The sequence below is a fragment of the Pagrus pagrus genome (assembly GCF_965226575.1).
Source record: "Pagrus pagrus genome assembly, chromosome: 6".
NCBI lineage: Eukaryota > Metazoa > Chordata > Actinopteri > Spariformes > Sparidae > Pagrus > Pagrus pagrus.
Window position 1 is genome coordinate 12,877,830 of NC_140190.1, and position 25,247 is coordinate 12,903,076.

The following is a 25,247-nucleotide window of genomic DNA, read 5'->3' on the forward strand; positions in this document are numbered from 1 at the left end:
AATTCTTAGACCCGCTTCCATAACATCCTCCTCTCTGTCTCAGCTTTCCTGCCTCCTTTTCCTTTTCTTCACATTCTTCCACAGTCAGACTGTCTTTAGTCAAAGGGTAGTTTTTTTTAACGGTGGGGGGCGGGCCGGGGCCACCGAGTGATAACTCCTCCCCTTCTGGCCGGGGTGAATGTAGAAGGAGGGAGAAAGAAAAAGAGGGAGAGACAATAGACTTTAATCACTCATGTGGTTGAGAGCTGTTGGCAAGCCAAGTTCCACGCGCTCGAGAGAGGAAAAACACAGAAGAGGGGGCAAGATAGAAACTGTTTGTGGTTGAAGAGAGAAACAGGAAGGCGGACAACTTGAGAGGGTCATTAGTTAAACCTCTGAGCTGAGGACAAGTCCAGTCTACAAGGAGGAGGAGGTCACCAAAACATCTGGCAGTCAAGACCTAAAGGACATCCTAAATCTTCATCTTCATCCACTCTGCCGTCCGCACTGGAGTATGTCCTGCCATCCCTGTCATCCCTTCCGCTGATCCAGGCGGTCAGCATGATCTCCCACTACCCTCTGGCCACCCTGCTGCCTTGGCCTGCGAATACCCACCACCACTGTCCAGGCCTGGATTGCGCCTTACTGCTGGAGGGGGAAGGAGGTGTTGCCCTGCAGAGGTACCAGCCTCGCTCGCCAGAGAGCAGCCCCCGCCACTGGGTCAGTACACGGAGAAATGATTGTGTCTATTTGTTGAACGTGTTTTGATTTCTGGGAAAGCACAGGTACTTCCAGTCTTGTTAAACAATCTGGCAGATGTTGGCCTCTGAATGAATGACCTTCCTGTGGCTTCTGTTGTTTGGTGTCAAAGGTTTGGGTGGTTTTGATAGATTCAAGGGTGGGAACTGATGCGGAAAGTGACTGGAGCAGGAAAAGGAGTAGGATTAATAAGGAAAGAAAAACAATTCACTGAGAAAAGAGGGCTGGGATTGTAAACAGCTAAAGATTTGAAGTGAGGAGAAGTGTTTGTGTCTCCGTCAAGGTCTGTTTGTTGGATGGATGTGGTGATGGTGAGAAACAGGGGAGAGTGATAGGACAGGACAGCTGTGGAGAGTGTTGATGCCCACTCAAAACACACTTGTTGAATTTATAGTCAAAAATACTTCATCACAGTGAATATATGACACAGAAATTAGCATTTTAGTCAGATAAATAGGACTTTGATGGGTTTCAATAACAACAGTTTCTTCATTTGTTCTATTTGGTTTATTTTTAACTTATGACGAGCAAGACACTTTAATGTGTGTGCATGAAATCACAGCACATCCGTGGCTGTTCTGGACTCAGCAGTTCTGGCCCGACTGCCGGTCACATGAACATTTAACTGATAGTGACACATTCCTGCACTCAGCAGTCTACACTTCCTACTTAAAACCAGCAGTGCGATGTACAGTAACAGAGGGTCATTCTGAAGCCAAATCAAAAACATCCTCAACTTATCAGTCCGGTCAACTAAGTGATCAGAATAGAGCGGCAACGACTGAGTGAAAAAAGTCAAAATTCTTTGATCCCAGCTTCTTAAATGTGAATATTTATTGGTTACCTCACTCCTCCGTGACAGTAACATAATGTATTTGGGTTGTGGACACAACAAGACAATTTAAGACATCATCTTGGGCATTTTCCACCATTTTCTGACAACAAATTGCTTAATAATGGAAATAATCGGCAGATTAATCACCATCAATTATCAATCGATCTTGAAACCCTGGAGGAGTGATTGTTTCGTCTTCTCTCAAATTATTAAATTTCAGTTCCTCAGTTTGACCTTGACTCAGGGGAAACTTTATGCAACAAGATGACACCTCCTCTTGCAGTAATGCAAAGTAGACAGTAACCTTTGGCGACACAGACGGGAGGACAGCTGACCTCTTGTGTAAAGCAGTAATTCACATTCACTGTAACTACCTCTTATTACTCACTGTGTGTATGACTGGTCAGAGTTCGCAGAAGAGGCTTTACTCACTTTGCTTCAGAAAAACGCGAGCAAAAATGTTGCCTACACATACACTTAATGTCAACGTGCGTGCATTTTTGTTTGTTTACCTCGGCTTGATTCGTGTGCGACGTCACAGACTCCTCATAACAGAGCGATTACCAGAAAACAACTTGCAGCGACAGCTAATTCCAGCTTACTTGTGGCTGATTGTTTGCACGTGCACACTTGTGGTATGCAGGCTAAAGCGAAAATATTTTTTAGACATGGTGGCACATTGAGATTTAATGACAAGCGAGCCTGAGGTCAGAAAACCAGCCTGCTGAAGTGTCCTTGAGCAAGACGCTGAACACCACCTGCCTAGGTACTGATATCATCTGACAGCATAAAGAAGATTTTCCAATAGCAATCATTTCAGCTAACTTGTTACAAGTTATGCAGTGAAAATGTTGGTTAAACGTGTGTAAGTTTAATCAGGAAAATGTTCTTAAAGTACACAATACAGGCAAAGGAAAGGACTGGGGAATAGCTGACTGTTATACATTTACATATAATTAGAATATTTTTTATCTTTTTCTAATGTGAAAGCGGGATAATATTGTCGAAGCTGGTTGAATGATTGTTTTCATTATCCTCTGATTATTTTCTCCATTAATCGACCGATTGTTTGGTTTGCAAAAAAATCTGAAAAAACCTGCATAATGCTGGTTTTGTCCAACCATGATGGCAAAATAAGAACGGAAAGAAACATAAATATTGACAAGGTGATGTATAATACATAATATAAACACAATGTCAATACTTCATTTTAAAATATAAATCAGGATCATTATCAGTATAATTTGACACCCCTTCAGACAAATGCTGTGAAGTAAAAAGTACCATTCTTCCCTCTGAAATGTAGCAGGAAGTGACTCAAGAAAAGACTCAACTACAGCACAAGTCTTCCAGGTTTTCACTTGAGTAAATGTACTCACTTATATTCCACCACTGTGATTAAACACCCCAAAGAGCCATTATTATTACTATGAAAACAACAGTTCAGACATTTCTGTTGGATGACTACATCGTTGTGATGGTTGTATGTTGTACTCTGAGTTTTGGGAGATCATCCTCCTCCTCCTCCTCCTCCTCGCTGCCTATCTGACTTCCTGGCTGACGTGTCCTCCCGTCTCACATCACTGTTTCCGCCAATTGTTTTTAAGGCTACAAAGATGGAGGTTAGCCTGCAGACGCTGACACTCTCTGAATGCTGTAGGCCAAAGTGAGGCTCAGCTTACATGCATCACTCATCGTGTCAGAAACTTAAACCTTGTGACTGTTTTTACAGTATTGAGTTGTTATTGGCCTCACAGCTGGGCTAGGGGGCAATAAGAGCGGCAATATAGGGCTCAATAAAGTAATGTAAGAGAAAAACAAAACCATCAGTGGAGTTATCTTAGAACTTTAGGAGAAGTTTATTTCATCAACTCAGATTGAGTCTTTTGTGGAAGCTTCCTGACCCCATCATGATGCCTTTTTGAGTTATAGAGCAATACTTATACAATTTCATCTCATGATATTTAAGTCCATTGGCTGTCTCATGCTGGCTTGGAGGACAAAGATTTCACTGCTCTCAGGTGTCCTTCACTCTCCTGTTAGATAACTTTTTCTCTACCTACAGGTTATGAAACCATGCCATAAAGGCAGCGATTGAACTGATTACCTCTCCTGTAATCAGCCTGATGTGCGGTTACGAACGTCAGGTCCACAGTTCAGCTCAGAGAAAAGGGTCGAGTGCTGAGGTGTCAGACATTATCCAGTCCAGTCCACTGGGGACAATGAGACTCCTGCATGAACACACACGGTAGCTCACACAGCCTGAGAGCGAGACGAAGACTGTAGCGGATGATATAAATCACAAAGAATAAATGTACGCATCTTTTAAGATGAATTATTTGGATGTTGCAAGATGTGTCACAAGAAGGAATAACAAAGGTCTTGACCGGGTTTGAACCCAGTTGCCAAGAAGTGAAAGCGTTGACAAATACACACAGTCTCAGTGGGTTATCACAGTATATTTTACTGCCCTGACTGCACTTTAGAAGTCTTTTATACTCTTCTCTCTCTGACAGTGATAGGGTAATACGGTTAAGCCACATGCCGGTCAATAAAAGCTCCAGCAGAGGGAATATCAGCTGACACCTCACACCCGTTGGGTTACACTAACCAGCGGGGTAGTTCAATAACCTCAGGGGGTCATTCGCTGGAAATGCAGAAGTGATTTTCTACAGGGAAAACAGGGACAAAGGGAAAGAGGGGGGACATTTTCGATGATGCGGTGTTTTCCATTGAAAGAAAAATAAGAAAGCTGAGCTAGCACTCTTCCTTCCCCTTTCTTGTCTTTTTGAACAGAGAAGTGCACGTTTGGTGCTGATGCTCAGTGACGTCTCAGTGTTTCCATTTCCAGTGTTTTCATTCTTGCCCGTCGTGTGTTTTGATGACTGTCGTGATTCACTCATCCGGCTAAGACTAGTTCTTGAGCTTTTCCCTGTAAATGAGTGTAAAACTTTATAGGGTTGTGCAACTCTAAAATGTTAATTAAATACAGATACATCTTAAAAGTCGGTTAAAGGTCATGTCGAAAACATTTTTATGTAGACAAATCCTTTTTTAATAATAAGAGAAGTGTCTCTTTTCCACAAAAATATCATTTGGTATCTGTATTTTATCAGTGATCAACAGTCTTGGTAGTTGCCAGTTTGTGGAAAAAATGGCCGATTTCTACCCACCCAGGATACTGTACTGCCTTACATTAACTAGTTAGCATTAGCAACATTAACATTAGCTAGCGTTAACATGACAATGACACATTTAGTGGCTGACAGTCATCAGTAACATCGATCGAAATCAGTTCATTGATTAACCCAAAAAGCACGGACAGTAGACTCAAGTGGAGGGACAGTAATGTAAGTCCGTCCCATCATGTTCTGTCCCCAAATTGCACAATACACAAACAACCACACTTCTCTTTTCTCCAGAATCCAGATCTCGGTCATCCTTTTCCTTTTCAGTCCACCACTTAAGAAGTTGTTTACACACTCTGGTGACCCCTTAGCGTGTCAAGTTGTCTGGTCGCCTGCGGCTCTGCAGAAGTTCAGATTGTGATCTTGGGGCCTAATTAGGTCACATAATGGGACTGGTGTGAAAAGTCAATACTGCGGGCATTGTCCCTGTCACCCGAGCATCCATCCCAGTGCAACAACACCGCAGGAGCAGCTCGCTCAACTGGGGCAGAAACTCATCGCACCATATGGAGATGGGTGTGTGTTTTGGGGTAGCGTGTGTGTGGGGTTGATAGAAGGCAGAAGGCAATATGTGCAGCAGATCCCTCTTTGATTTAGTTTTTATGGTCCTGGCATCTATGTGACTGTGTGTGGCAAGGTGCCCCCACCACACACACACACACACACACACACACTCACACACACTCACACACACACACTAAATTCTCTATGCCGTTTCCCGCTCAGGCAGGGCTCGCAGTATTAGCCAGGACGCATGACAGGGATCAAGCTGACTTTGTGGTGTGTGTATTAGCGTTTGTGTGTGAGTGTGTGAAGCTGGAGGCAGCTGGTGTCGGGACAAAGTTTTATTAATATGAGCGGTCAGGACGCACACATTCTGTATGTCAGCAGATAAGTAAACTATAATAACTCTGCTGAGGTCAAACACAAAGAAAAACACTAACTATAGAACAGGAAATACGTCTGGTGAGTTTAAGTTCAACAGCAGGATATATTTTTATATATATCACAACTTTGCACAATGTTTGCAAGGCGTCCATATTGTTGTGGCAGAGTAAGTCTTATGTTTTGATTGCTGTTGTGGCAACTTCTTGTTTTTTTGCACCGCATCACAGTTACTGCCTCTTTTTAGCAGCAGCTCTGATGTGTGTTGTCGTGCCTCGCTTACGCAGTTTCATTTCCTACACACGCTTCACACTTCAATCTAACACTAACAGCACTGCAGCGTGTTATCCTTCAGATTTAGAATAAGTGACAGCAATCGAATGGAGGGTTAGGGAAAAACGTAAACAACTTGATGGTTAGCTCGGGTGTGATTTTGCACGCTCAGATGTGATGAATGGGTAGCTTTCTGGCAGCAGTTGTCGCCTGTGTGTTGCTGGCTTCATTGATGCTTCGTGTTGTTTTTGTTGCATACGTGACAACTTTAGGGTAGCATGTATCTGTCGGGCAACAGATGGTCCACCTCTCATTAGCAGGGGGTCAGACAGACAGCCGAGCCAGTCCAGACCGATTCATTCAAGGCTTAGCGGGGCTTAGATCTGGGATGGGGTCAGAGTTTGGGGCCCCATGACGGGGGAGGGTTGTATGTGTGTGTGTGTGTGTGTGTGTGTGTGTGTGTGTGTGGTGGGACTCTAATTTATCTTAACTCTTCTAAACGCACCTGAAAGTACCTAAACTACCAGCATCTGAGTCATCATAGCTGCAGAGAGGATTATCCTCTCTTTGATGCAACGGTCCAGATGACCCCATATGGAGGCTGGTTTAAGAAAGAGTAAATCTGTTTCCCAGTTTTTTATAGCCTCAACATCCCTGCATATAAATATCATTAAACTTCGAGCAGCACCCTTTTCCTTTAAGTACGTCTTGGTTTGCAGGGTCAGCTGTGTTTAATGTGGAGTGTGCAGGAGGAGGAGGAGGAGGAGGAGGAGGGGGCTCGGTCTGCAGCTCTGGACTTTACTGGAAACTAATGATGTCACCCTTCCAGAGAGAGAGAGAGAGAGAGAGGGAGAGCTCCACAACAGCCGGGACAATAGATCTGAAGGGAGCAGAGACATGACATAAGAGAGGAGGGAGAGAGGCAGACAGAGCTTTAATGTGGCCGTTTGAACAAAGGGTTCAGTTGACCGAAGACGGCAGAAACAAAGACAGAAAATGCAGCTGTGTGTGTTATGAGAGAAGACCTGGCCTGCCTTATCTATCTGTTCTCATTGTTGCTCCTACTGGATCCACAGACACTCGTCTGCTGAGCTGTTACCTCATTAAATAACTCTCAGATAAGCACGCGGACGCACTGAGCGCCTTGCCACCGCCACACTGCTCTTAAACTTCCTTTTTAAACTGCTTTGATTGTCTCCTTCTGAGGTTTTATTGAGTTACAGCAGATCACCCTGTCCCCGCACCATAAACTCAACCTCATGACTTTTGTTGCTCTGGCGAAAACCTCTGCTGACTCCGGATAAACACGGCGGTTTATGAACTCTGCCCTCTACTGGGCAGTATGCTTTAGAAACACAAACCCACCAACCACACACAAACATACAGTGAAACACACCGTGTGCATACCGAAAGGTAATGCGGGAAGAATGTACAAACAAGGACAGAAAGCAGTGACACGTTCGCTCCGGATACGGGAGCAGCGAGGACTTTCCATTCGAGAGTTTGGCTCCAGACACAGACGGTTCTCCTCTCACAGGATGAAAATGATGAGCCTCCTCTCTGTGTGTTTACTCGCATCCAGCAGGAAAGAATGAAAGCAGAGTGTCTATTTCCGGTCTGAAATATATGAAATCACTCTTTCTGTGGAAGCCAGTGCACCATGGTCCTGTTGCATCACGCTTGTCTCTCAGCCAGTGTGGATCCTCACAGTTTCTGGCTGTTCTGTGAACTCTCTCCCGTCTGTGTCTGTCTCTCCCCCTCACACTCACAGAGGAGATAATGTCCTTTCAAGTTAATCTCAACACTTTCTCAGATACACGACCTTCTTATCTGGGATGGAAACACTGAGACCCCCACTCCCATCACTGTTCTGTTTAGGCAGTATTGTGATGACCCTCCTCTCCTCTCCTCTCCTCTCCTCTCCTCCATTTTACGACCATGCTCCAGGCCAGAGAGGCTCCCCAGCCAGTCAGGTATGAGGACAGCAGGCTCGCTGGAGTCAGGAGGTTGGAGGCAGGAAGTGGGAGATTTCCTGGAATGTGCGTTTTTCCCCACAGTGGTGCAATAACAGCGCGAGGCAGCGCTCCTCCTGTTTTTGTCCCTTTTCTGTCTGCACTGTGGCTCCCTGTTCTAAATCGGTGGAACAGGGAGAAGAAGACGAAGTTCAATAATGGCAGGAACCCTCGTCAAGGGCTTTCCTAAGTGTGATTACGTCATTAGAAAGGAAAAACTTGAGGATCGGGCCGTGCTTACTGCAGGAATTCCATGGGCAATATTTCATAGGCTTTCAAACATCGCAGCATGAAGATAACAATCAAGTTACGTTAACTTTGACGTTTAAGCTACAGGACATCTGTTTCCTACAGAGAGATGTAGGGTTCTCGTACATTTACTAGAGCTCTAGACTTAAGTCACAAATATAAAGATAGGAAACTTTAAGATTCTTAAACTAAATTACACTCTGCTACATTTTAGAGGAAGGTTATCTGTAGAACAGCTGCTGTACAATCGTACTACTTACTGTACAGACTGAACAGATACAAGAGCTTGCTCTCATTCATGTAAGAAACACAATTAACATCCCACATCATTGTATTTAATGTCCTGCATTCATGGACGAACAGCTTGACTTGCAATCAGCAAACCTCACGGCGGTGATAAGGCTCCAGGAAGTCACTGCTTCCGGTCAGTGCTGGACATAACCCTGACATTTCTGCGCTTTGTCTTTTTTTTGTACAGGTTAAACAAATGAGACATAATGTCTTAAATGCACAGTATGTACTTTCTGCTGCCAGGGGTCTCTTAAAACTCAGAACTGGAGACGTAAGTGGCGTGGGATCATGGGATTTGTAGTCTATATTGTTAAACAGCCACCATAGAGTGCTGCAGAGATGACGTATTTTTGTGGGCTTACTCAGAAATTAGCGTGACTATGGTTCCCTCAAAAAAAAGCCTATGAGATTGTTTAATCGGACTTTTGATTATTGCTGAAAATAAGCTCTGTGGAAAATATAAGTTCATGATACTTACACGTTTGTTCAGCAAGATAATCTCCACAGATAAACACCAGCATACATGAAATAAGCGGAAGTAAAAAGCTAAAGGCTGATAACGGACTACATAGCTATGGCATGACTTCAATGTCACCAACACTAAGCTTCCTACTACACTATACTGCACACTTTAGTATAAATTGATCAATCTACAAGTTGTAAAGTTAGATTTAGAATAGTTTCCATCTAAAGTTGCATGTAAAAGAAACACAATTAGTGATATTAGTGATAATAGTAGATAATGATAATGTCCCCGAGAGCATCTGGAGTCTCATTTAGCCACTTGTTAGCAACCACCTCTTTCTAGACACGTAAACATGTTGTAGAAAGTGAAAATGTTTTTAGCTCGTGGTAACCACAGACCTAATTTCAGGCATTTCCCTGAAAACCCATTCATTAAAACCCATTTGAGATAACGGTACCGGAAGTTCAAAAGAGGTAACTTATTTCTGGGTTTCATGACTCATTCCTCATTCCACATCATTGCTGATAAAAATCTATCCGACGTGACTCTGGCAGAAATGTTCATTGATGACGCACCTTCGCCAACTTCATTCCTCAGTATCTGACTCTCCAGGAAGTTATAGGCATAGACAACCAAATAAAAAGGCACCATTACCGATAATTACTGAATAAAATTACAGATTTCAATGGGTTCAGCGTAAGCACACAGCTCAACAAAATACATATATGTAAAGAAAAAAAGGTCTAGTTGTTTATTGACATTTTTAATGTAGAAATGTCACATATATATTCAATCAATGAGCTTTAGAGGTGCTTGGAGCTGGATTTCGGTCCCTTTGGACAGACCCAGGCTGTTTCCAGTCTTTGTGATAAGTTAAGCTAACCACCTGCTTGCTGTAGCTTCATGTTTAGAGAACAGACATGAGATTGATATCAATCTTCTCATCTAACTTTTGGCAAGGGAGCGAACTGAGCCCCTAAAGGACTTGGGTTTAGAACAAAATACCTAAAAACTGCTCTGGCATTTACTGAAATGTAGCCTCCTCTTCGTTAAACTATGCACCAGGCCTCATCCGACGTGTCCCATTAGAATACCATTATAGTTCAATGGACCTGGACCCCAGAGAAAAAGAGAAGAAGCATACATTTTCATCTCAAGTTGAAAGATGTGCGTACTCATCTGCTCATCCATCATCAATCCGACGGAGCAGCAGCTGTCACATTTGTCCGACGTCTTGTTTGCGCTCAGATATGACATCACTCCCACTGTGAGACCAACACTCAAACCCCCTCGGGGCTGAGCCGGAGGTCGGTTGGGGTCGCAACCTTCCCACTGCCCCTCTGGGCTTCCCAGAGCTCCAGAGACCCGAGTGGACAGCGGGGCAGCTCGGCCTGGGAACTGGAGCCCGGCCAGATATGCAGTCAGCAAGAAGAGTCACTGATAAGACATATGACCACCACACACGGACACGCACATCGGGCTTCCCTGGCCTTCTGGGAGCAAAGATACCCAAAGTGGGGGACCTTATGTGTTGTGGGTGCATCTGTGTGTGTTGACAGCATGGTGTGTGACGCTCAGTGTGACGTTGGGGTTATGTGTTGGTGTTATGGGAGCCAGAGGAGTGGGTGGATACATCACGTTCACACACACACACACATACAGCAGGTCTAGCCATATCTCCCACTGAGCCAGATGACAATAAGGATCATAACGTTTGCACTGTCTCCCGACTCTGAATCAGCCGACTACAAGCGTACGAACCGCCGCTTGCTCACATTTGATCCATGTTTACGATACAACTCTGTACAAAAAGGCCCCCCACACAAAGTCCGCACTTGATTCACATCTTCCCGTTTATTCACACAAGTGGGCTGTTTGAGTACGTGTGAAGGCACATTCACAGTGGAACAGTGCTGTCCATTCTCACACTGAGCCTTTTTTCCCTCCACTGTCACTGACAATGCACAGTGCTGGTGACGGCATCTACAGCCTTCCTTGTATTGTCCCACGCAAAGGCCGTGAGGCTGCAGCTGCTACAGTGCATCACTTCACCCACTCCTATGAAATCTTCGTTTTAATGTTTATTCTGACAATAAGTGTGTTTTCTCTTCCGTTTTTAACTCGTATAAATGACTAAAAATGAGCGGAAACTGGAAACTGAGTGGAAATGCAGGCAATTACAAAAAGATACATTGATACATTGAACATTTAACATCGAAAAGATGAAAAAAAGCAGCATCCATACAGATAAGGAGATGTAACGTTCCTGAAATAAACACATGAAACAAACTAAATGCCACATTTCAATTGTGGTTTTTAGCTGTTTTCGCTTCCTCTACAATGGTTTCATGGCACCCTGTGGTGCCAGCTGGGAAATTTTAAACTATTGTGCCAGAGGCCTAAAATTATCATATTTCTGGGAAAATTACTGCATGTGAGTCATAACCAGGAGAACAAATAGGCGTAAATGTGCAATTTTACAAAACAAGAAGCAAACAACAGCGCTGCCTGTGAATCAGGTTCATCATCAGAGCACGACTGGCTCCAAAGAGGTCCCGCGAGGCCGAAGATGCATATTTTGGTATCCAGATCATGTCAGGAAGTGAGTTAAAACGAGACAACGTAAAACCAACTTCTAATGTAAACATCACAAAATGGCAAAATTATTGTACATTATGGCATTATTGATTGTATATTGTACTGAGGGCGAAATCCTAGCACAAAGGTGATTATTATCACACATCTGGCAAGGCTGTTGGCACCTGTCTGATATTTCTGTGCCACAGGTTATTTATGTCTTTGAGCATCTCTTGTTCATTACATTATGGTAGTGGAATGAAACATGCATTCATTTGCATTCATTTTCTTTTGCAAATTTTCTTCAAATTTGGTTACTAGCAGCTTGAGGCTACATTAGCTGCTACTAGCATAACGCCATAGAGATCAATGCGATGAAATGACATCAATAACAAACTTGAATCGTCCTCATTCCAACTGTTGCGGTCCAGTGGGATTATGGGTAATGTATGTGACACATTGTGACAAGGTTGTGTGGGTTAAAAAAATACAACACTCTCTGCTTTTACAAATCAATTTTGATCCTTTTACTGTAACTGTCCGTTGACAGATAATATTAGCTTAAAGGGAATGCTACGCTAAATCGGGTTAAAATTAGGCTTCAGCAAAAAGTCAAAAAAGTAGGTAAATCTTTAAGATTTATGGCATTTTTATTGTGAAATTACTCACATGTTACCATATATCCAACTGACAAGAAACCCAAAGCAACATGGCACCAAAAAGATCGGCATAATTAGTCTAACTCTGACCTTTAAGTCTCATATTATAGAATTTGGCATTGTTACACAGAACAATCAGTCCAAGACAATGTTGGAAAATCATCCAAGACTTCAAAAAGTTTCGTCATTATTACAAGCTAAACAATCAAACAACAAAATTTAAGAAGTGATAACAATAAGACACTGTAGTTTACTGTAGGTTGTATTGCACATGCAGGGATGTCCATTTAATTCTCAGAAACAATTTTTTTTTTAAAAACCCAGCAGCAACAGAAACGAAAGAGAAAAATGAGAATAATGCGCATTTCATTTTGTAAAATCATCATCTGTTTTCGTTTTAAACAAAAAGGAAACAAAACCCTTTTAATATACGAATGACAGCAATCAGTGTGAGCGCTGTGAACTTCGCAGGAAGCAGATTTATGATTCGTGCGTATTTTGTGTGTTGCGCAAACACAAATCAAGAAGCCTGCCTACGTCTGAGCGCGCAGATCGCTGTCAGTAGTGTGATGAAAGTCGGACAAAAAGGGAGGAGGAGGAGTTTAAACGGGACTGTTGTGAGTGCAAGTGGGAGGAGTTGGGCCATTCAGTAGAAGAAGGGAGAGCCTACTGACTGACAGAGGAGGAGGATTTGGAGTTTGGAGCGGACGGAAGTGTGTGTTGGTGAAGGGGAAGAACATTTTCAGCGAGGACTTGGGATTTTTCTGTCTTTTTCTAAAAAGAGAGGACCACATCTTCTTCTTTCCTTGGCGGATTATTCCCGAGCTCTGATGTTGTCCCCGGATCATGAAAGAAACGCTCACCATGAAATTCGCCTGGAAAACTAAAATGGTAAAACACAAAAAGAAAAAAACTCTCCTTGGTTTCTCATCCTGTGCTCTGTTGTTGGGTTTGTGGTTTGGGAGAGGAGGGGGGGGTTAAAGAGGGAAAGGGGGGAGAAAAAGGAGGAGGAGGAGGAGGAGGAGGGGGGTGTATGTAGGCTTGGGAAAGTAGCGGATCAAGGGGGAGAGGAGAGGAGGAGGAGGGGGACGGTGGGGGAACAGTCTGAACATTGAGTTTTAATTGTTTCTACTCGGCTCTAAATCCAGTTTAACCTACATTGTCTGCGCGTAAAGATGTCGCGCAAAGTTTGGAGACGTGGGGATCAGAGAGGGGGGAGATGGAATAATAATAATAATAATAATAAAAAATCCCCTGCCGACTCCGCCAGAATATGAACTCGATCCGCTAGCTTTCCCCTCCCTGATGGTGGTGGATATGAAAACTTTTGTCTGGGGGCCCACAGTGTAACAGAGAGGGAACAATTGGCGAGGCCCCTGCCTCTCCACGGGTCCCAGCTGCGTCCAGGCGAGGAAAACACAAAAGCCAACAGATCAGCGCTGAAGATTTCACACAACTGTTGTTGTTGTTATCTTGGGAGTATTGTTTCACGCACAGCTGATAGGATGATAGGCAAATTAGCACTACTTGAGCACAGATAGCCTGCTCCTTGCTTACTTTGGTGTCCTCCCTGTGCACTTTTTGAGCATCTTCAGTGGAAGGGCCAGAGTAAGTGCAGAGGTAAACAACTCATCTCCTGTTTACATCCAACCCAGGCTCTTTGAGATGCTCTCTCTAAACTCGCCCCTATCTGCTGTCTAATTTCCCCAGTCCTCCTCTCTCTGGTGACTGGCGCGACTGTTTCCCATTTTCCTGCAAGCTCGTGGAACTTTGTCCCACAATAAGCCCTGAACTTGGTGCACAAAGCGAGCAGAGCTTTTTTCTAAAACCCTGCTCTGAAAAACATCTCCAGTTCTGTGGCTGACAAAAAGCAGGCTGTGTGTGCAGACTGTGAACTCAGCAGCCCGGGCCGGCCAGCACAGAGACCTCCCGCTATTGTTTTGGGAGTGTGTGGACTGCATGACTCATGCACTGATGTATTTATCTGTCTCTGCGCCAGCCAGCCAGCCAGCCAGCCATCCATCCAGCCGGCAGCCAGCGGCGGTTAAAGACAGAGGCAGAGAGACGTGCACTTAACTGACCATAGGACAAGATGCTGAGCAGGGTACAGGCGTGTAGACATGTTTCTGACAAATCCATCTCGGGACGTGCAGACATGCTTGTCGGTTTCATCTGCCAGATCCCGTTAAAATCCCTTTTACTCCTCCTCTCGCTTTCTTTCTCTTTCTTTGTGTTTTCTGGTTCGGGCTTTCTTTTCATCTCAGCATCACATGTTTCTGTTCAAACCCAAACACGGCCCAGTCATGGCTGAGCGCCACCGGCCTCCAGGACCGTCCATTGAGCCTGTTAACGGCAACTTTGACCCCTGACCTCTTCTCTGGCACCCCTTCTGTTTGGGGAATAGCGTGGACTTTGCCATTGAGCTGTGTAAATGAAAGTGGGGACAAGTGAGAGTGATCTTGGCCGCTGCAGCCCGAGTGTGTGTGTGTGTGTTTGAAGACTTGGCCATAATACTGCATGCGTGGTGTTTATATTTGGCCTCTCCTTCGCTGTCTCTGCCTCTGTTTTTGTCTCCATATGTTGATGTCTCAGCAGGTCTGTGTTTGTGCGCACGCCCTCTCCGAGCAGAAGTTTTGTATTTTGATTTCTCTCTGCTGCTCCCTACGTTTGTGTCTACGCACTCCGCTGTTTGTCAGATGATGATTTACAACCAGACGCAGACACAGTACATATGGGGCAAGATGAGCACAAATCCATTTAGTCTTATGAGCTGCTCTAAGTGCGGCTGTGCTCTCGAGGCACAGATTTGTAATCAAGCTCCCTTGGCTTGTATAATCACGCAGACAAACAGACAAAAAACATGTCAACAGAGAGAACAAGTGATGCAAATGTCCTGGTTTATTATGTTGGGGGGGGCTTATTTAAGGGACTTCATCCATTCTGGCTCTTATCTGCAGCTCAGGAAAGGAGTCCAGCTCTGACTTCAGCTCCAGAGAGACCGGGACACGGTGAAAGAGATGGATAGGGAATAAAAGAGGGAGTAAAGACAGGGAGGGAGGCCTGGCAGGCTGCAGCGGTGGGGGTTGGGGAGCTGGTCACTCTTGATGTTTTTACTGCATTTTAGTCTTTCTTTTACTAGTTTGTGAGAGCGCTGTGGTTCTGTTTTTTTTCTCGTTCTTCCTTCTGCTTTTCCAAAAAAAGCTAACTATTGCAGCGACACTTGTTGATCTTGGTTCTGCAGCCTGCAGCTATTCACAGGAAATTGTTTCGTCCTTTTTTTTATCCAGAAACTCATCTCTGCTCTCTTCTCGAGCCTTCTCTAACATTCTCCCCGTCTTCTTCCAGAGCTCGGTGCAGGACTGGGGGGAGGAAGTCGAGGAAGGAGCCATCTACAATGTGACGCTGAAGAGGGTTCAGATTCAGCAGGCCGCCAACAAGGGAGCACGATGGCTCGGGGTGAGTGGGTCCCGCCTGATGTCTCCCAGTGCGACAGAATCACAGCTGACAAGGCTTTTTGAAAGAGGAGACGAGTCAGGCTCCAAACCCTCAGCGAAACAGATCACACGCAGGCTTTTTTTCCACTCTCTCAACCTGTCGCGCTGCAAAATCCGAAGTGGAAAAGTCTCTGGAATTTATCATGTGTAAATGGTTTATAAAAGCACTCCAGAAAAAAAAGCTAATCTCTATTGTTTCAAACAGACTGTGTGTCTCAGCTGTGGGGCGTCTCTCTCACATTCGGAGCTATAAATCTCCCGGTTTAGACGACACCTTTTAGCCGCCTGCTGAAAATCAACAGTTCCACCAGACCTGGGCCGTTCAGCTGCAGCATGTGATTTCCTGACTTTGCCGGCTGCCAACAGAGCCGCTCACTCCCCTCGTACAGCGGAGTTTTATAAAACGCTGCTATGACAAAAAAAAAAAAGGGGAGGGGGGGAGGTTTTTAAAGGCTTTTCCTTGAGTTGTGCATTTTTTTCAGTGCTGTTTCCTCCACTGCTGCTGTTTATACCAGCATAATAAGACGTTATACAGCGTATTATTACGCTGCACAGAAGGGCCAATTAGGGGCATTATCCTTCCTTTCTCGTGTGTGTTTTCTCAGTCAGATGTATGGGGATTTCTTTTGTCCACAAGAGAGGAAAAACAGGATCTTGTGTTAATTTGTGTGTTGGACTGTTGTCCCTCTGTGCTTCACATGGGGGGGGATGGGGGATTGGCACATGAAAGACGAAACAGATAACAGCTCTGAGGCTTTAAAACTGTATTGATGTATTGACGATGGCTCGAGCTGCCAACTGTATTCGAGCTAATTAAAACAACATGGCTCCTTTTTATACAGTGCTGCCTATTGAGGGGAACAGAATGGAGAGCGATCCCCATTGAGACGTCAGTATATTTACTATGAACAGTCAATTGTCAGGGAATTACAGCAATTACAATCAGCGGGTCTGTACGCCGACACTGATGCATTGTTTACAGAGTGTGCAGACATTGTTTGCAGATTCAGTGTATTTCTAATTCACTGCGGACTCTGAAGTCTAAAGTGTGTCTGTGGCTGTGCGGCGTGTCACTCCAGATAAATAATGGTATTTTCTCAGCGCGCCAAGTTGTTATCAGAGGGGAGAGGTGGGAGAACTTTGCTGTCTGGAGGGACGCAGGAGGAGGAGGAGGAGGAGGAGGAGGAGGAGGGGTCTGCTGTGATTAAAAGCAGATTGGAGCGTTTCCTGTTGTAGCGTGCTAACTTCACCAAGGTCTCTTTTCTCTGCACGTCTGTGCCACCTCTTCTCCGACTCTCTCCCCGCCTGTTTTGTAACCGCTCGTTCCATTTCCCTGCGGACACAATAGTCGGACACATCTGGAGAAATTAAATATAGGTCAGGATTGTCCTTACCGTTTCCTCCCTCCATCCATCTCCTCTGTCTGAAGTCAGGGATTTTACATTTCCTTTTTTTGGAAACAGACTGCAACTAATGAGCGTTCTCATTTCATCAGTTAACCTGCTGATTCTCTGCTGATTAATCGATGAACAAATTGTAATTGTAATATTAATACGTTTTTTTGAAGATTAAACCATGTAAAGAGTCGACACCCAAAATAAGAGCATGAACCTGAAAGTGAGCACAGTATGTGACCTTCATGTGAAATAAGCCTCGCCGATAGAACAGGGGGAGAAAAAGGCGAAAGGCAAAAAAGGGTGGTGCCAGCTATAAATAAAATACAACACAAATACAAAATGAATCAGGTTTTGTTCTGTTATTAACTGTGGGAGATGACAACCACAACAACCTGCCACATTAAAGGTATTAATCTGTGGTGACGTGCATCCGAAGTCAAACACAGCAAAGAAAAGCTTTGGAAGCACCGGCCAAGTCCCTGCAGTGAATAAAATCCCTCCTCAGTTCACGTCACAGTGGATTAACAGACTGTTAAATATGTGTGTGTTTAGGCGGAGGGCGATCGTCTACCTCCTGGCCACACGGTGAGCCAACTGGAGACCTGCAAGATCCGAAGTATCCGCGCTGGAACGCTGGAGCGTCTGGTAGAGACGCTGCTGACGGCGTTCGGAGACAACGACCTCACCTACACCTCCATCTTCCTTTCCACCTACAGAGCCTTCGCAAGCACACAGACTGTACTGCAGCTGCTGCTGGACAGGTAGGGGCTGGAGTCAGGTGTTGCATAAAGCCAAAAGAATGCGTTCACTATATGATTAAGTGGGTTTTGAATGTCTCGCCTTATTTTCTGTCGCAGGTATGGAAGCGTGGAAGAGAATGAGCAAGACTCAGGCAGATGCCGAAGCTCTGAAGCCAATGGAGCCATCAGGAAGTGAGACACATTTTTATATGTTCACCACTATCACTTCCATATGAGCAGCTTTTATAGATAACATCCTGTAACTTATCACACCTGTCCCTCGATCGCTGCCAGCTCTCTTAACTCTAACGTCGCTCCCTGCTGCCTTCCACAGTGCCTTGGCCTCCATCCTGCGTGCCTGGCTGGACCAGTGTCCCGAAGACTTCCAGGAGCCTCCTGACTACCCGTGTCTCCACAGGCTGATGGACTACCTGCGCAGGGCGCTGCCAGGCTCCGAGGCTCTCAGACGAGCAGAGGGTCTGCTGGAGCAGCTGCAGAGTCAGGCTGGCATGGATGACAGTGATGGTACTTCATTCTTTTTTTAACATAAAGTTTGGCGCAGAACGATTTATTTTATCATCCTAAGTGTCAAATTTCCTGTGAGTTCAACCGTTCATGTTGTCTACTTTTAGCTGGTTTCCACGGAAACAGTTCTTTCTGCCTCGGGGAGGAGGAGGAAGTTGAGATCGAGGTCCAGGAGGACTTCCTGTCGTTTGACGCCGACCTTGTGGCTGAGCAGCTGACCTACATGGACGCGGTAAGTGGAGGGAAATGACACGGGCTGGCAGCGTGGGAGGGAAAAGGTTGGGCAGGTTACGACTCTGTGATGTTTCTCCAGTGTCATCATCCTAACATCAGCCTGTTTTTTCTGCTCTAGCTGCTGTTTAAAAAGGTCGTACCCCACCACTGCCTGGGCTCCATCTGGTCCCAGAGGGATAAGAAGCACAACAAGCACAGCGCGCCCACCATCCGTGCCACCATTACGCAGTTTAACGCCGTGGCGGCCTGCGTGGTCAGCACAATATTGAGGCACAGACAGCTCAGACCACACGTCAGAGCGCGGGTCATCCAGCGCTGGATAGACATCGCTCAGGTTAGAAGGGACACACAAATTCATCTTGCAACCTACCACCAAAAAAAGGGCCAAGTCATGACTGTCGTTGTGTTGTGTTCCAACAGGAGTGTCGAATACGCAAAAACTTCTCGTCGCTGCGAGCCATCGTGTCCGCGCTGCAGTCCAACCCGCTGTACAGGCTGAAAAGGGTATGGGCCTGTGTGCACAAGTAAGCCTCCAATCTCTCAGCTATGCAGATAATCTCAGCAAGTCTCGATAGAAGAATCAGCCCTTTGGTAGAATTTAACAGCACCAGTGAGATGTTTATTTTGCATGTGTTTAATTTAGCTGATATTACCGTTAGCTAACATGAATCTGTGCTCTACGCAGAGACAGCATGCAGACATTTGAGGAGCTGTCGGACATTTTCTCCGATCACAACAACTACCTGACCAGCAGAGAGCTGCTCATGAGGGTGAGTTCAAATTTCAGCATTTATTTTAAATCTAAAGGGAAATAATTGAGTACGTTTAATAACCTTTGTGAACATTTTTAAGGGTAGACACTACAGCGGAAAACACACTTTTTTCTCACAATCTGAGCCAGATAACTCGTTTTTTTACAGAGGGGTTTGTTCATATATAGTTCATAACCTGATTTATATAACATTTAACTCCTGATGACGTGGCTTTGACAGTATTGTCTGATGTTTGGATTGATAAAAAGAGATTCGTATTGAATTTAGATGAATATTTCAACAAAAGGTAACAGAAATCTTGAACCTGGCTCTATCCAACGTTCAGATTTCTGTTCTGCAAGTTTATGCAAATGAGTGCATTTTAACTAGATAATGCATTGTTTGCATACTTAACCATAAAACTGGAAAGAAGTTTAGATAATTATCGTCGTAATCGAGTTTCATGGTGATGTATTAGTTGAAAATGTTCACCTGTAGCGTCTCCACTTAACGATTGAAATCCTGAAAACATGCCCTCATTGACTGGTTGGACTCTCTGAAGTACTGAAGCTTTGTTGTTGATGTTTCCTTCTACAGGAAGGTACTTCAAAGTTTGCCAGTCTGGAGAGTTGTGCCAAGGAGCACCAGAAACGCACCCACAAGAGACTCCAGCTGCAGAAGGAAATGGTGAGACAAAGAGACTAACTGAGAGCTTCTACTGAACAATGCCAAGTTTTCAAAGAGTTTGAAAACAGAGCTTTATAATTTGAAGCAACAAATTCCTCTCAGGCAATGTACTGTAAAGTGAGCTCTAGCCTCTCCAGTGTGATGAAGCCACATGCTCAGCTTCGTTTACTCAGTGCGCTATGTGCTGCAATAAGCCCGTGTTGTATTTTACTAAACCCACACTGGCGTCTATAAACCACCACAATGTAAATTAGTCTCTGGCTTTGTTGTGGCGTCCCTAAAGTATTTATTTAATCTAAATGCGGTTTCAAAGATATCACAACGTGGTGTTTCTCCACAGGGAGCGATGCAAGGAACGATACCGTACTTGGGGACTTTTCTGACCGACCTCACCATGCTGGATACGGCCCTGCCCGACCAAGTTGAGGTAAGGAGAGATTCTTGACACCTGCTGAACGTGTGTGAGAGCATGTGTCTGCGAGTTTGCACACCTCGGCAGATCTGAGAAGCCGGTCTGTGTAACCGCTGTCAGAAAACTGGGGCGTAAGTTTCCATGAGTGCGTGAGGAATTTTGTCGGGCCGTTTCTGGAGTGGTCCACCTAATGCTGTTTGTCTAAGCAGCCACTGGTATGTGATGTCCGGGGTCTGACAGCGTGCTCTTTGTGTCCTCCGCAGGGTGTTCTGATCAACTTTGAGAAGAGACGCAGGGTGAGTGCTCCCTCTGACATGATTAGGCCATCATCACATGATGAGCTTCGGCCGACTGTTTAAAAGATCTAACGTCGGCACATTTCTCTCTGACCCTGCAGGAGTTTGAGGTGATCGCTCAGATCAAGCTGCTGCAGTCGGCCTGTAACAGCTACTGCCTGACTCCGGAGAAGACTTTCCTCCGCTGGTTTAAGAGCCAGACTCAGCTCAGCGAGGAGGAGAGGTAACTGCTGCTTTTACTCAAAATGCCCTTTTTTTCCCCTTGTTTTCACCATTATCCATTAGATAACAAGCACATTAGAGCATGAGGTCATGGTCTGTTGGACCTATTGTTGAAAACAAGAACACAATAGAGGCTTCTGTCTCTTCGCTTCTCCCTGCTGTTCTTCTGTCACCTCTTCACTCCCTACTGATCTATTATGTTCTTCTGTCCTCTCTCACTTTCACGTGGGCACACGTTTTTACGATGATCTTTTTAATGAGGATTTTATGATGTTTTTTACTCATCGATGTCCTCTCTTGCAGCTATGCCTTGTCCTGTGAGGTTGAAGGTCTCGGCGACAGCAGTCCAACCTCACCCAAGCCTCGAAAAAGCATGGTGAAGAGACTCAGCCTGTGAGTACATCTAGAAAATGATATAACCTAATGGAAGGAGGGTCTAGTTTTAAATTAAATCAAGTTAAGAATACTCTTCTGTCATATTCGAGCACTGGGTGGCTGTGACCTATTTATTTAATTATCTAATAGCGGACTTCCTCTCCTCTCCTCTCCTCTCCTCTCCAGGCTGTTCCTTGGAACAGACAGTAATGCAGCCAGCTCTCCGGTCAGAGAGACGCCGCGCTCGCCTCCTACTGGCAGCTCCGGGGAGAGCATGGACTCAGTCAGCGTGTCCTCCAGTGACTCCAGCAGCCCGTCAGACAGCGAGGGCCTCACCCCCACACACACCTCCGACTCCCAGCAGAACAAGGTGGGTTAATACAGTGGAGAAAATGTGTTGGGGAGGGTGGCTGAAATATGTGTTTGACTTTAGTTTCCAGCATGATTAATCTCTTTGATGCCAGCTTCAGACTAAGAGAAATAACAGCACGCTTTTAAAGTGGTACATGTCCATTTGCTGTTAATAACTGAAACCGCAAAAATAAATAAATAAATCACCAAAAAGCCTTATGAGGCAAAAAAACAAACAAACAGTAAAACAAAACCTTAATATGTTAATGGTGTAATCTTTTTTAACATAGCCACTAAACATTAGATTAAAAAGACACAAGTTGAATTAGCAGCTGTCAAAATGATGGAAGACATAACAAAATACTGCGTACCGTTTCCAGCAGCTCTTTATTTATTTTTTTAGCAAAGACTTGTCACTGACATATTAACATTTTTTGACATATTAAACTTTACTGCAGGTCTGCTTTCTGTGCAGAGTAAAGTGAATGTGGGAGCTGTCCATCAGGAAACTCTGCCGAGAAATGTTCAAACATTATTAGATCTATGATTTATGTCCACTCTGTTTTTCAGGACTGACATATTGGTTCTACCAGCTAATCATTCATTTTTTAAAACAGAGCCCTTATGTGTCAGAAAATGACACATTTATTACACACGCAGCACACAAAAGATTGATTTGATTTAAAAAAAACATTTTTTACAGCTCAGGAAAGGGATGAATAAAATAAAATCTTACTCTGAGACGAGGGAAGATCCTCCACTACTCTTTCAAAAATCTTTCCTTCAGCAAAAAGAAGAAAATGCATAACAATTTATTTACAGTCCCTTAATGAAAGTCATGTTCCCCTCCTCCACCATAAATAGCTGCAAGTTAATAATCAGACTAATCAAAATGATCCAGTTATCGTTAAATCTATCTGTATTTAACCAGCGGTTGTTGGTCTGTTTCCTCAGCTATCAGAATCCTCCTCTTGTACTTCACTCCACTCCATGGACACCAGCTCATCGACAGCCAGCGTCTCCATGACTCCTGCGTCTCCCTCCCTCCCCGGGCCCCTCTGCACCCACAGACGCTCCGTCTCCCTCACGCCCTTGAGCCCCAGCTCGCCGAGTCAAACCCCGCTTTATAACACGCAGGCGCAAGATGCGTGCATCATAAGAGTCAGTCTGGAGCACGGCAACGGGAATCTCTACAAGAGCATTTTGGTAAATACACGTGTGTGTTTGTGTTGCTGTGTGATGCTCCACGGCTACATTTTGACTTAATGTGTTTTAAAAATTTAATTTAAAATTTTTTGTCTATCCCTCAAACAGTTGACCAATCAAGACAAGACTCCCGCTGTGATTTCTAGAGCCATGGCGAAGCACAATCTGGAGGTGGAGCCAGAGGAGGGATACGAGCTGGTACAAGTCATCTCTGAGGACAGAGGTAAAAAACAAGACTCTGCTTTTGAAATGTTTCATGGTTCCTCTGGGGTCCGCTCCAAAAACTGTGATTAATTAGCTTGTGCTAATGTTCCTCAGATAATATCTTACGTAATCGGTATAATTCCAGGATGTATAGCCAGATGTTTTCAGGGAGTTTACTGTAAACAGAAGCTGTCACTGCAGTTACTACATAAAACTATTATGAAACACCTTTTTGTGTCTGCAATTCAGCATTTTAATTACTGACATTTTTTTCCACTGAGCAGCTGTTTTCCAGACCTAATGAATCACAATGACCCATGGAGTGCTGACTAATCTTACAACTACGACTAATCTTTTTCTTTCAGAACTGGTGATCCCAGACAACGCCAACGTCTTCTACGCCATGAACACCTCAGCCAACTTTGACTTCCTGCTGCGGGTGCGCGGCTCGGCGAGTCGGCCGGTCCAGCTGAGGAGCCGGTGTAGCTCCACGCTCCCTCGCACTCAGCACCGCTCGAGCCTGTCGCTAAGACTCAGCAAGGTGACGCTGTGACCCTGGGGATCCAGCTGTGAGCCCTTACACCACTAATCCAGGACAATACTGGGTATGGACTCGATGTGAACTGATGGGCTTTGGATGATGAGGATGGATGAGGAGCTCTGATGGATCCCAATGAGACTATCAGCAGTCTCACCCTGAACTGAACCATCCCTTCTTCAGCCTTAATATGGACCATGGATGTGTAGCGTGACTGCTGTGCCAGTGGGACTTTTGACGAGTGACGCCTGTGACGAGAGTGAAACAGTGACCCCGTGTGGGCCTCGCTCTTTAGAACGACAGGTTTTTGCACATTATTGTTATGGGAGCAGCCAAACTCCTGACCTCCAACAGTATTCTGATATTGAACGAACTTCTTTTTGTCCTGTGACGTCTGTGTAGTTGAATATTAACCTTTCTGGAAGTGTGATGAATGCAGAAAGAGAAGACTGATGGTTGGAAGGGGAAGTGGACCAGGAGCGTCCGGACCTGTTGCCTTTATCGATGAATGAATGGACCTCTGACAGTATTCTGAATGATATTAATTGATTGACAGGAGCTGTGATGTCATTATGTTCCCTCGCTCGTGCACAGTGTGCACTGCGTGTTCAGCCCCTCTCGTGTTATGAGCTGTGTGACGAATGCAGCGTTACGTGCGTTCTGATTGGTTCCGATTACTTGGTTTTAACAAGTCCCTTGCAAATATTAAAATGGCCTTACCTGCCCTTTCTTTAGGGTGTAGAGATTAAATCTGTGCTGATTTCTGATCCAGGAAGTCTTTCTCTCCCATCCACATTTTCAGTTTGGAAAAGATAAGAGATGGCGTGGAGGGAACTGACTTCCTCGGGATGGAAAGCACCACACAAAGTGTCTCAGACTGATGCATACTTGTACCTCTTTGCCCTTCATTATATGAACTATAGAGTTGCACTTGTCGGTTGGTAGGAGATGCCAATGGATGTGAATAGAGAAGAATGAGCAAGCCGCTCTGTAAGTGGTTTTCTCCCTCTTCACTAAATGAAATACTATTTTTGTTTGTAATTGTTGCTTTTTATATGTTTTTGTAACATGATTCAGGCCAGAAATGTGCGCCAGCTCGGAGAGTGTCGATGGAGGACTTTTTAAAAAAAGTAAATGTTAACGAATTCAGAGTGTCATTTAAAAAAAAAAAAAAAAAAGCCAGTGCCAGATTTTACTGTGATACATTTTGGAAAGCTTCACTGAGGGACACTTCACTTCATGACTCACACAAAAGCCAAACACCTCTCCACACAGCAAACAGCCATCTGTCCGTCTCATGAGCGCACTCCTCGTTTCCAGCACCGTCACCAACACTTCTCACCTGTCACATAACAGCCACACTTCTGTGGAAAAACACTCAATGTCATTTTTTTGTCCTTTCAATTATCATCCACTCCTGCAGATCTTAAAAATGTTATGTTATTGTGCCGTCATCAACCAGTTAATGCCCTTTGGTAAATATGGGACAACTGGTTCACTGTTGGCCTTATGTTAATGGCCCAATCATTTATCTCCATGCAGCACTTCACTTCACTTCTCATTAAATCACCCTCGGTTCCTGTGTTCTTCACTGCCAAAGACTCTTCCTCTACCTGAATAAATAAATTATTATCATTATTA

General features: G+C 44.6%; 1 protein-coding gene across 2 annotated transcripts; it reads left to right on the forward strand.

Moving 5' to 3' along the window:
• The first annotated feature begins 255 nt into the window (after window positions 1–255).
• Window positions 256–25,247, forward strand: rgl1 (ral guanine nucleotide dissociation stimulator-like 1). Of its 2 annotated transcripts, none has more exons than XM_084355262.1 (18): window positions 256–699; window positions 15,519–15,629; window positions 17,617–17,825; window positions 17,922–17,996; window positions 18,139–18,329; window positions 18,437–18,561; window positions 18,682–18,897; window positions 18,984–19,087; window positions 19,249–19,333; window positions 19,913–20,002; window positions 20,343–20,429; window positions 20,678–20,710; window positions 20,812–20,933; window positions 21,236–21,325; window positions 21,494–21,677; window positions 22,613–22,864; window positions 22,973–23,087; window positions 23,434–25,247. In XM_084355262.1, exons 1-18 carry the CDS (start codon window positions 541–543, stop codon window positions 23,619–23,621), a joined length of 2,436 nt encoding a protein of 811 aa, XP_084211388.1. In that variant the 5' UTR covers window positions 256–540; the 3' UTR covers window positions 23,622–25,247. The 2 variants fall into 2 exon arrangements, with proteins under 2 accessions (XP_084211388.1, XP_084211389.1); XM_084355263.1 differs by lacking the exon at window positions 256–699 and adding an exon at window positions 12,836–13,064.